Source organism: Strongylocentrotus purpuratus, unplaced genomic scaffold (genome assembly GCF_000002235.5).
Source record: "Strongylocentrotus purpuratus isolate Spur 01 unplaced genomic scaffold, Spur_5.0 spur5_scaffold_1, whole genome shotgun sequence".
NCBI classification, from domain to species: Eukaryota; Metazoa; Echinodermata; class Echinoidea; order Camarodonta; family Strongylocentrotidae; genus Strongylocentrotus; species Strongylocentrotus purpuratus.
The window spans coordinates 46,532,351-46,544,622 of NW_022145594.1; the positions used below are offsets into that span (position 1 = coordinate 46,532,351).

Consider the following 12,272-nt stretch of genomic DNA (forward strand, 5'->3'; position numbering starts at 1 on the left):
GTTTCGGACGGACCGGGAAAGCAAGAACGGTTAATCAACACCTTTGAATATGCTGGAAAAACTTGTGAGTAGCAGCGCTTTGGCACTGCTTTCTTCTTCTATCACCTCAGCGGTCCTCCTCTCCTCAACTTTCATGCTTTTCGCTGCCTATATGCTCCGAAACCAGAGGCCCACGGTGAAAGAGAGTGAGGGTAAATCCGCGGGGGATATCGGGAAATGGTCGCTGTTAACCCGGGGGCTTGCCCGGTGGAGGGAGCGGCTGCCGCCTGGTCCTCAGGCATGGCCGCTTTTGGGCGATTTACCAACATTAGTGAAAATGGGGAAGGAACATGGGGCAGGGGCGCTGACAGAACTAGCCCGGACTTATGGGGGCATTTATATGATTAGATTGGGTTGGCCAGGCCCCAGGATGATTGTGATAAGTGATGGAGATTTACTCCGGGAAGCATTGATTAAACAAGCTAATATCTTCTCCGATAGGAAAGTCAATGGATTAATATCAGTCTCGTTCCCCGTTGAAGGTAAGTGAAAAGTAAACAATCTCTGACATTATCATCAATTTATTTTGTGAAGTATACTCTGTTTTGTGTTTTTGCAATATTGCGCATCCTGTCACTTACATGTACTTCCATGCAAAGCTACATTCAAATACATTTAAAAAGAAAACGGCTGTACCTAATATGCACATGCAGAAAATGAAATCTTCACTAACAGATTCGTATAATAATGACCCTGTGACAGAATAAATCATCATTTACCCTGACATAAGGAACGCCTATATACAAAGTGAAATGCCAGTTACAAAGAAGGTATATTTTTGTATACAGGGACGTGTGTGTATTACTGTTTAAGAAACTGCACCTCAACAGTACGACAATACACCTGACGGTGGCCTGTACTGCTACTGAAGAAGAAGAAGAAGCAACGTCAAAGTTAGAATATCAGGGCGTAATAATATTATACCATAGGAATATTCACCCATTTTAAAAGCAAAACAAATAGAAACAATATTATCATCCGATGTATGAATCGTAATTATGTAAAAAGAAAGGAAATTGATATTGGTTACTTGATTCACAAATACGAATACGATTTTCAATAAATGGATTCGCGAGATGTTTCTATATATTATGAGGAGAAGAGTTAGGCCTAATTGAAATATGGAATTACTATCTTTTTTTGAAAACTTGCCAGAAATTATCACCATGTAGGCCTATACAAGTCAGCTGTTTGACTGAAGTACATTTTACTTGAAATGTTGATATAATAGCGATGGCCCCATGTTGGGATGATGTTTTCACCAAACTCCCCCACGTATACAGCATGTTGGGATATTGACGAGTAGTCTATCAAGTGCTATGTTTATGAACATAAAAACGAAATATGAAATAACCCTGCAGTAATCATGCTGGGCAAGTGCATTTTGAAATAACTTTCGCATATTTCTCCTGCAATGCCAGGCAACCTTATTATAGTTATGTTAAACAATTTTGGGGGATTTTTTCTTATTGGGCCTGTAAAAGGGAGGGGCGTACAGCGACTCTATCCCAAGTTGGATACGCCCCTGCATGTGAGCCTGGCGTCCATGCAGGGAATAAACGCAGCTCCATTTGGAGCAGAAATATTAAATACTCTGTCTGGAAGATAGACTATCAAAGTCTTGATATTATTATAGATCTTTATTCAAAAGCGCAGACACTTTGTTATTTAAAACTTTCACTTATTTTAGTTGAATTACTTTAGTTTTTCAAATAAAAATAATGGTTTTTACTTAAGAGTAAAATAGGGGTATGGACACGATTTTCTCGGGGATGGGGGGGGGGGGGGGGAGGTGCTGCCCAACGACTCTTGCCTAAATATCAACTTTTAAAGTTCTCAAATTTTGAAACTATATACAGTGACATACACGGTGTCAGTTGGTACATTATTGTATTAATTAATAGCCTTTTAATGTAAGTTATAGTGAATAAAGTGTATTACGTAAGATATCAATATTGCACGGAGACGACCTTGCAGCCTGAGACGACAGTTGTCCGAATACTGGTAGTTTCTGAATCATTCGAAGGGGGGGGGGGGAATCCCCCAGCCCCCTCCTCGCATCAAATACGCCTATCAAGCTATACCATGGCTAATATATTTATTTATTGATATTAATGGGAACTGTCAACATGAACAAAACCCTTAAATTGGCTTCGATACACAGGTGTATTGATGCCGACAGCTGGATAATAAAATTATTGCCATCCGTGCCCCTTGCTTTAAATGGCCAATTAATTGCAGTTACGTAATAAACTGATTCGAAACATAGTAGCGAATAAAGAACGAGATAATACTCCCCCAATGGTGGAAGTATGATTAATGGCAATGACATAATTACTTGGCTTAAAATAATTACAAGATATTTTGGAGCTACTAAACACGCGTGTTGTTGTTGTTTCAACTCGAGGTATAAACATTGATTATTAAAGATTCATTACATTATGTTGAAGTATTAATGTCAGCCCAAATCATCTCGTCTTCTTCATCATGCCGTCATGACATGAATACGGGCTAAGGCGTTACTGGCTACAATTTCGTCCACCACGTTCCCACAAGCCAAGGCACATATTAATATCAATAAAAAGAAACGAAAAGTTTCTCCAGTATTGTATTCCTTAATTGTTGTAAATGATTATAATTGATTTGTAATACCATTCTCTTAATCTGTAGCTTTATACGTTAGCAATTGACTTCATAAAGTTCAAGTTCATGTACATGCATAATTCCCAATACAAATTGTGGTTGAATAAATTGAATAAATAGGAGTATACCCGTGCCGAATATGGTTCCCATGATACATGTATAAAGTTCAAAATGATTCAGCTATCATAATACTACCTGTGCATGTTCGACCTATAAAATACGATACAATAGATCTCCTTCCCGTCAAGGTCATGTGTATTTACATTGTACATGCTCCTCGCACGCAAGGTTGCTTCGAAAAGAACATACCGTGAAGATGTATTTCCGCAAAATAATAATTTACAAAATTAATGCAGAAGAATAAGTTTAGTCGACTAAAACAAAAAAATGAAGAGTAAATATTGGTTATCTCGTGCACTAGTTCTCGTACATCGCTCTCTCTCTCTCTTCATATCTGTCTATCTCTCTCTCTCTCTCTCTCTTTCTCTATCGCCTCTCTCTCCTTAACCCCCTCTCACTACTTCTTTCTTTCTTTCCTTTTCTCTTCCTTTCCTTTCCTTAATAATTTCCTCTTTTTCTCCCCTCTCTCTCTCTCTCTCTCTCCCTCTATTTCTTCCCGCTCGATACCTATATATATATATATATATACATTCATCTCTCTCTCTCTCTCTCTCCCTCTATTATCTCTTCCCCTCTCCGCTCTCTTTCATGGTTTCTTTGTCAATACTCTTCGTCAATAGCTAGTATTGTTCAGAGACAATCAATGATTTATTTTGGCTTTCATCCCACTTCACTGTTTCTTTATATGTCTAGCCTTGACTTCCTACTCCAATGAACATTGGTGTAATGTAATAATAGGGGTAGAAACGTGACGAAAGTAGTTAACAGAAAGAGGTGGATATAGAGACAGAGAGCATTTTTGACGCCTTGATGGTTAATTGGTTATTACATATATTATAGTTATTGCATTAACTATATTGCCGCATATTACATAATATGACATGTATATAACATTCGCTCTCTATAGACAGTAACGTAAAACATAACAATCACTTAGCTAGACATAAATAAAAGACAGAATTTCTCTTCTAGTTTTAGATCGTGTGAAGATTATATTTCACCAGACAAAAATCTACGTATTATAATGCTTTCCCAAACCAGTAATGTGCTTACCACCGAGTCACCGACCAGCATATATGCAAAGTAGAATACTAATAATTGACGTTTTGGTTTCAGACACAATATATGCGATCATATTTCTTTGATCACTTTTCTTCTCAGTTATTATATTGATATAGTAATATTATTGTATACCATACTCTCTTTAAAAAAGAGAGTGAATTTTCACTCTATTTTCACTTTCTTGGGAGTGACGTCCGTGATCACTTGTTTAGGAGTGAAAATCGATTGATTTTAGAGTGCTCTCTAAGAAGAAAAGAGTGAATGTTCATTCTATTTTCACTACATTTTCACTCTCCAGAGGAGTGACGTCCGTGATCACTCGATTTTTTTTAGAGAGTATCATGCCATTCCAACTAGCATGTAATAGAACCACTAATACCTGACACCCGTATGTATGCATAATATGGTGAATAACGACAACTTTATGATACACGTGCATAATGACCCAACCCCTCCCCTTTCCCGTATATGAATAAAGAATATAAAGTATGCAACTCATAAGAAAGACATCTTTTTCCTCTTTTCTTATCAGTTATAGTTGAGATCACTTTTGACCATATTTTACAATCCAAATGTTTATTTATAAAAACCAGTAATACATGAATACATATAATACTGCATAGCATAAACATAATGTGAGTGACGTGCAGGTATGACTCTTTGAAACAATTATTATTGCCCATTTTCTAATTTCTAATTTCCTTCCACTTTTCTTATCGAATATCGATAAAACATCAACAACATCTTACATACTATCATATTACCGATCCAACTCGTGGGACTAGAAACTACTATTACCAGTTCAACACATACCCGTATGTATGTAAAGCATGGAACATTATGACATTGAAATAGATGATTGGCGTATCGTTCTAGCCCATGACACACGGAGCCATTTTTCTTCTCGATTAAAGATAATGATACCATCTTATTCAATACACACCACAACCCTATAGTTATCATGTTACCATTTCAACTCGTGGGAATAGAAACTACTAACACCACATACCCGTATGTATGTAAAGCATGGAACCAGGTCATGGAACATTATATGACATTAAAATACATGATTGACGTTACGCTTCAGCCCATGACACACGCAGCCACTTTTCTTCTCGATTAAAGATAATGATAAAACATTTACATCATCTTACACAATACACACTATATCTCTATAACTAAAATATACCATTTCAACTCTTGGGAATAGAAACTACTAATACCACATTATTACCCGTATGTATGTAAAGCATGGAACATTATATGACATTGAAAAACATGATTGACGTAACGCTTTAGCCCATGACACACGCAGTCATATTGCATGATCAACCCCCAATATCAAGCCTCAATATCAAGGCTATATGACTCGGTGGGAGTGCTCTGAAGGAGAATGTCATCTCTCTATAATGTGAAGAGCATCGTGGACTTGGGGATTCCAAGGCAAATCTTGTTTTTATGATATCGAAAGGATTTTCATTACGGGGGTAACCGGCTTGTACCGCCGAAAGCAGTCCCCCCGCGAGGGAAAATCGTCCCCCTAACGAAGACAGACTCTCTCCCCCACCCTCGCCAGACGATGAATATAGGAATAACCAGGGATATTAGAGAGCGAAACAGACTAGTCATTCTAGTGAATTGCTGGTATATCCAAAAGGCAGATTTTATGTATCATAATTATGAGCCCGTTGTTTAAGATTAATTGATAATAATAATGATAATGAATGAATGAATAATAACAGCAACACTAGTAGTTGTAGAGGTTGTGTTAGTAGAACAATGATGAAGATAATTATAGAAATAATCGTGAATAAATGTTTATATTACGATACTGGTTGTATTAAACAAAACTCCCTTTTTCATGAATTCGTAATCTTCTCAAAAGGAAAATAAAATTATGTATTAAAGGCACAAAATAATGCGACAAAATAATGGCAGGTTTCGGGATACTTCGCCCTTTTCTTTAATCTTGATCAAACATTTTAATATACTTAATAAATGTGTATACTATACATCGCAGCATTATTATTGAAGGATAATTAACGAAATAGTTTGACGTTGTTTATGAGTGCCTGTATCGTACTTTCGTTGGGTCGAGGTCTACCCAATGTATTGTCTATGTCTGGCAGACTGCCTTGTTAACGATAATATTTTGAAGGTCAATTGCTCTATTCTATATCTATAATACACTTGATAGATCCCGGAGCGGTGATTTAGTTGTGACCATCAAGGTCGTCTCTTCTTCGTTACTTTCATGTCTGAATAATTATAATAAAGTATAGCATCGTGATTAACACTGTATAGTATACACATTTATATTTAATTATATTAAAATGTTTGATAAAGATTAAAGATAAAGATTAAAGAAAAAGGTGAAGTAGCCCGAAACTTGCCATTTGTCGCATTATTTTGTGCCTTTAAGTTGAAGTTCAACTAGACTAGAATTACTCTCTTAAAAAAAAAGGTGAATTTTCACTCTATTTTCACTTTCTTGGGAGTGACGTCCGTGATCACTTGTTTAGGAGTGAAAATCGATTGATTTTAGAGTGCTCTCTAAGAAGAAAAGAGTGAATGTTCACTCTATTTTCACTAAATTTTCATTCTCCAGAGGGGTGACGTCCGTGATCACTCAATTTTGTTTAGAGAGTAACAAGTTAAGAATAAAGAGGAGGCGCGATAGGTCAGTTGGTAGAGCAGTGATCTCGTTATCCGGTGACCCGGGTTCGGAACCAAGTCGATGCGCTAGTGCCCTTTGGTAAGGCATTAATCCTCATTACCAGGTCCCTCGGAAAGGACCTAAAGCCGTCAGCCGTCTGGTTGCTTACTAACAAGCATAATAGCAGTCAGGTTAAATAACCATCGCTCCACCACCATTTATTTCTTGTTGTATGCTTACCACTACAATATCTATCTGTTTAATTTGTTATTTTATATTACAAAAATGAACTTTCGCATATAATTAGGTATCTGACCAGATTATGTCGCAGTCTTGTTTGAAGTTGAAATTTTAAATTGAAAGTTTATTTGTCAACAAATTTACTTCAAAAGTGATTGAGAATGTTAGGTTCATACAAGCTAAAAAGTCGTTTACATTCTGTTTCATATTATATAGTGTTATTTCATTGATAAAGAATATACTGATATGGATAAATAATTAGATATCTCGTCTGCTAGGGGCTAAAAGGGCATTAAGTTACTCATATATTACATGGAGTTACGCCCTTCTGGTTCCCGAAGGTCTAATAATAAGTTCAAGTTCAATTTATCCACATATTTGCTTAGTGTATAGAAATGCAATTGGCGCGTATATTCAGGCGATTGTTATATACAGGGATCCATTTTGGTGGCGTCGCGGAGATCAACTGGAGGACAATATTTTCGGAGTCATGTGATATAGCGTATCGTCTGTTCACGGGACCTCCCATTCATTTTGAGTAGACCCAATAAAGCCTTGATCCATCTCTCCTCTCTCCTCTCTCTCTCTCTCTCTCTCTCTCTTTTCTAGTTCTCTCTCTCTCTCTCTCTCTCACCCACACTCTCTCTCCTCTCTACTCTCTCTCTTCTCTCTCTGTATATCTCCCTCTCTCTTTCTCCCCTCCCTCCTTTCCTCTCTGTATCTCTATCTCTTTCTTACACATGCACGCTCAGTACACATACACACACTTTCCCCTCCCACCTCTCTCTCTCGCTCTCCCTATCTCTGCCTTCCCGTCTCCCTGTTTTAGTATGCATCATGACATGCATCTATCTCCATATCGCTTCTTCCCTCCCTGTATGATTGAATGTAAATATGTATATACCAAATATATGTATATACATGTATAATTATATAAGAACTTAAATAGAGAAAATAATAATGTCACATATAGAAAGAGAGAAGGGATGAGCGTGGGGTAGCTATATAGATGTGTGTATATGCGCTTTGAAAAGAAGATAAAATGCTCATCCTTTCAAAATTACTTACAAGCATTTATGCTTTCTTAGCAGTCAGGTAAAATAACCACCACCATAAACCATAAATCACACCAAACCAAACCAAACGATAAATGGTATAACAAACATACAAATTAATCATAATTATAGTATATATATATATATATCAAAATATATTTATCTATCGCACGCACATCACAGTCGTGTCCCTTTCTATGCTATTCATTGTTTTATCTATTCCTTTATTTCAGTTCTTACAGCACAGTTTTAATTTTTGAATTCATATTTTTGAGAATCTAAATAAAAAATCTTCATATATAATCTGTCTATTCCAAGATGACGAAGATTTATGTTATGGTTAGTTGCAATTGTATCGTATCAAATCGAAATTATGTCACGTACATAAAAAAAAAATGAGTGCAGGCATGTGGTAGATATATACCTCGAACTGCATTGTCTACTTTAGCCATATTATATTATCATAATCATATAAGTTAAAACTGAATATGGCGTATATATTCATTACTGAATGAACGCCATTAAACTATTACCAACAACAACAACAACATATAAGTTTATATGAACTGAAATAACCTTCGCTACAGACACAGAATAGATGTTTTATTCTCTTTATGTCCTGAAGATAATTTGGTTTTCTTTTGGTCTTAATACGATAAGCGACTCTGTGAATTATTTTATATTCGACTAAAAGATGTATTGACGCTTCTTTCTAGCACTTATCGCTTTCTAAGGATGGGTATTGCATCTTCCTTTTGAATGGATGGCCATTTTATCTTCTTTTCAAATCGCAGACAAAAACCATTATACTCCACATTCCTTCTCCGTTTCGAGGGAATTGTATTTAAGTCAGAGGAAGGTTGGTTCCCTTTTTATTCTCTTTCTTTGACACTTATCTGAATATCTCTTTCTTTGGCTTGATACCTTTTTATTCTGAACCCTAAAAATAAACCAGGTGCACGAGTAGAGAGTGCAAACATTTCTGCGTACACTGACTCGGTTTTTGTTGCATGATCATAATCGTATTGATGCTGTGCATTTTAAAAAGCAATATAAAAACTTCACAATTCTTAAATAGGCAGCACATTGAGAGGTTCAAAAACTTCAAATCATTGTTTTTGATCAAAATGCCAAATTAACAACCTTTTCATAAGTTCTCAATTCTCACCCACGTATATTGTTTTAAGAGGTAGTAGATACTATTAGAACAATGTAGCAAGAAAAGAAAAACATTATTGTTGCCTATGTGATAAACAACATGTGATCAATAATATTTAGCCCTAAAAGTAAACGCTATCGTAAAATATATAGAAAAACAGTTGTGTGTAGACACATAGGTCTGCTCACTTGTTTATACTGCCCAGACGTTATCCAGGGATCATACATAAATGATTAGATCATCAGCTATTATTATACCCGCCATTTTGTCTGTCTGCTCGTCTTCGGTTCCTTTGTCTATACGTGTGTTTGTATTTTGGGCCTCTGTCTTTCCGTCTTTCTTTCTGACTTTCTATTTACCTTGTCAGTCTGTCTGTTTGTGTGAATGGCTGTCTGTTTGGTTTCATTAAACAGTTTAACAGTCTACCTGATCGATTCTCCCCCACCCCTCTCACTATAACCACCCCTCTCTCTCTCTCTCTCTCTCTCTCTCAACCTATGCTTATCTCATTACATCCCTCTTTAAGGTAATCCTTAAATTACCTCTGGCCGATTTCCTAACTTTCCTCCACCGCCTCCACGTATTGTCCATCGCCATAATCTCATCTTAATACATAATATATTCCCGACAGTTAGTTATTGACTGCGCTGTAAAGCCCACTTTTCAAGCCAGACGTATTTAAAGAGAAGGTTGAGTTCCGAGGAGAGGTGAACAATAATTTGTGAGTGTTATCATTGTTATTATGCAAGTGTGGAAGAACATCAGAGAAAAAATGTTCCCTGAAAAGCATGGCTCTGCAAATGCCTTCAATTTCTGAATATGTCTTGTAACAGCTTAACATTGTGGGCCTCATTTGTATTCCCATTTTTACATCTGTCTGTGCACAGTGCTTGTTACTTTACCTAGACTGGGCCAAATTTCATATCATGTTGATGATTCCAGAATCCAGAACCTTGCAGTACACATCAATACTTATATGCCACATTATCTACCTTTTCTGATCGATTTCACATCGCTTCTTTCACAATGCAATCGCATTTAATGACCAGAACTCAAATTTATCTTTAAGTCTATCGTTGTCTTTTAAATACCCGTTCAATAAATCCCGAATGGCTCTTCCATTGTGTGAACCGAGTTAATAGCTGGTCGATATTTCTGTCCCTAATCGTGCAAAGGAACAAAAAGGAAAACATTCATCAATAAATAAACGTAGGTGGCGTTTATTTATAAACTTTTTTGGGGAAACATAATATGTTTCCCCCCAAAAGTTCTTGTTGGAAATATTATATTATATTATTGTTGGAAATGCATAGTTATCTCTGCCTTCTTGTTGACCGAAAAACATCTCCCTACAGCCCCCTGCTTCTTTTCTTTATCAAAGTCAAATAAAATGGTTTGATACATAAAAATTTGTTAAGCAGCATCATTGAAATACAATATTCTTTTCCTCTTGTATAATTACCGTGTATTTAGTCATTTCAAATATAATGAATTATGGAATCAATAGATGTCATTTATGTGTACTAATTAAACTCTAATTTCATTTTCGTTATTTTTATTTTGTTGTGGGGGGGGGGGGGGGGGTACGCAACCACGGTTCCTGTTTGTTGTATATAACATGTATGGTCTGCACATTTTGTCATTTATTGATAAGGCACTGTGCCTAACATTTTCATGAAAATTGAGACAATGTTCAATACATTACTATTAACTGTTACCCCAACAATGTGATTGCCTTGAGAAGGTTTAGTTCGAATCAGAAGCGAAACGTGCTAAAAGTACATTAACACATGAAATATCGATTGTAAGAACATACAAACCGCTGCAAGCATATACAAACCTATACGGTCACTATCTGTACTTGTGCGGTTTTATGCAATTTTGACTCTATTCATTTGTGAAAGCATTATGCACGCAAAATGCAGTAGCCCCCTACTGCGTTAGTTTGCCATTGTGATTATAAAATATCTACTTCAAGTCGTAAACCACAAAAAAAAATTCCTTTCCAGAAGTCGAATATTCAATGAATTTCATATTGACTGCATTCATGGGGAACATTACCGTAGTTAAAGAGGAGGGGTGCTTTTATCCATTACCCGAGTATGATATTTCATGCAGTTTCGACCAAAGCGAGCGAACGAAACGAGCGAACTAGATAGCATTAGGGTTTCTTTTGTAGGTGACAGTTGCAAGCAGTTGATTGTGTATCCATTTAATGTTTTAATCTAATTTATTCAGTGAAATAACGAAATGTACGACCTTGCCGCGTTGATGGTTGCCAGTATATTGGTAGTTTCGAAATTATCGGGGAGGGTGGAGGCCCAACCTCCATCAGCATCTTCCCCTCCCGTTTCGTTCGCCTATGTTGGGGGCAGCAATAAGGGAATTACTCCTCCTTTTTTTCATTTTCTGATTATCTTTTGTTATTACTTCTCACTATCATAATGAATGAAGGATTGTTATAATTATGCATTAGAGGGTTGGTGTGTGTTTGTGTTAGTATTATGCTCGTGGGCGAACTCACACGATGATTAGATGAATTACTATGAACTATTTCTCTTTATAATTTGGGGCATTAAAAAAAACACACTCATTTCTTTTCTGCCATTAATGGATGAAGGATTCGTATATGTATCGTATAAAAGGGTGTGTGCGTGTTTGTAAATCATTCGGTTTTTACAAGACAATAGGCTGATTAAATTATAAAAAATGTTTAGGAAATCTTCTTTTTCATGGACCACATTTTCTTCTCTGCTATTGTATGATGGCTACCTGTATAATAGGGTATGTGTGTGTTTATAGAGCAATGAGAAACAAGCTCAAATAAATGAATGAATCATGAAGTTAGTATTTCTCTCTAATCATGATTCAATTTTTTCCTCATATTTTGTTGATACACTGTGTACTTTTACCTTTTTATGAATGAAGGATTTAAGGGAGGGTTTGTGTGTGTTTGTAAATCAATGAGTTTTCACATGAGCGGACTAAAATGAAGTACACATAAAACATGTCAGCCAACCAAATACATGCTTCATTGAATGACACACATACGACATGACAACCATGTTATTCGCTATAGAACCCAAGTCGTTCTGATTTGCTTCTCGTAAGCGCGGCTTGGAATATGCAAAGTTTACAGAAAATGAAATTTACTGTGCGACGAAGGCGGAGTGAACATAACATGTTATGTGAAACGTTCATAAATTATGATACAAATTTAAAAGAAATATGTATAGTTCGCATACAATACTTTAAGATGTAAAGGGGAATGAACTTTTAATCATATTTTGAAACATAA

At 36.2% G+C, this 12,272-nt stretch overlaps 1 protein-coding gene across 1 annotated transcript in view; it reads left to right on the top strand.

Moving 5' to 3' along the window:
• The first annotated feature begins 409 nt into the window (after positions 1-409).
• Positions 410-12,272, top strand: part of LOC587658 (cytochrome P450 2U1) — a 40,104-nt gene continuing 28,241 nt past the window's right edge. Inside the window, exon 1 of the mRNA XM_030978846.1 lies at positions 410-521. Coding sequence (XP_030834706.1) covers positions 410-521 — 112 coding nt within the window. The remainder of the gene's footprint in view (positions 522-12,272) is intronic.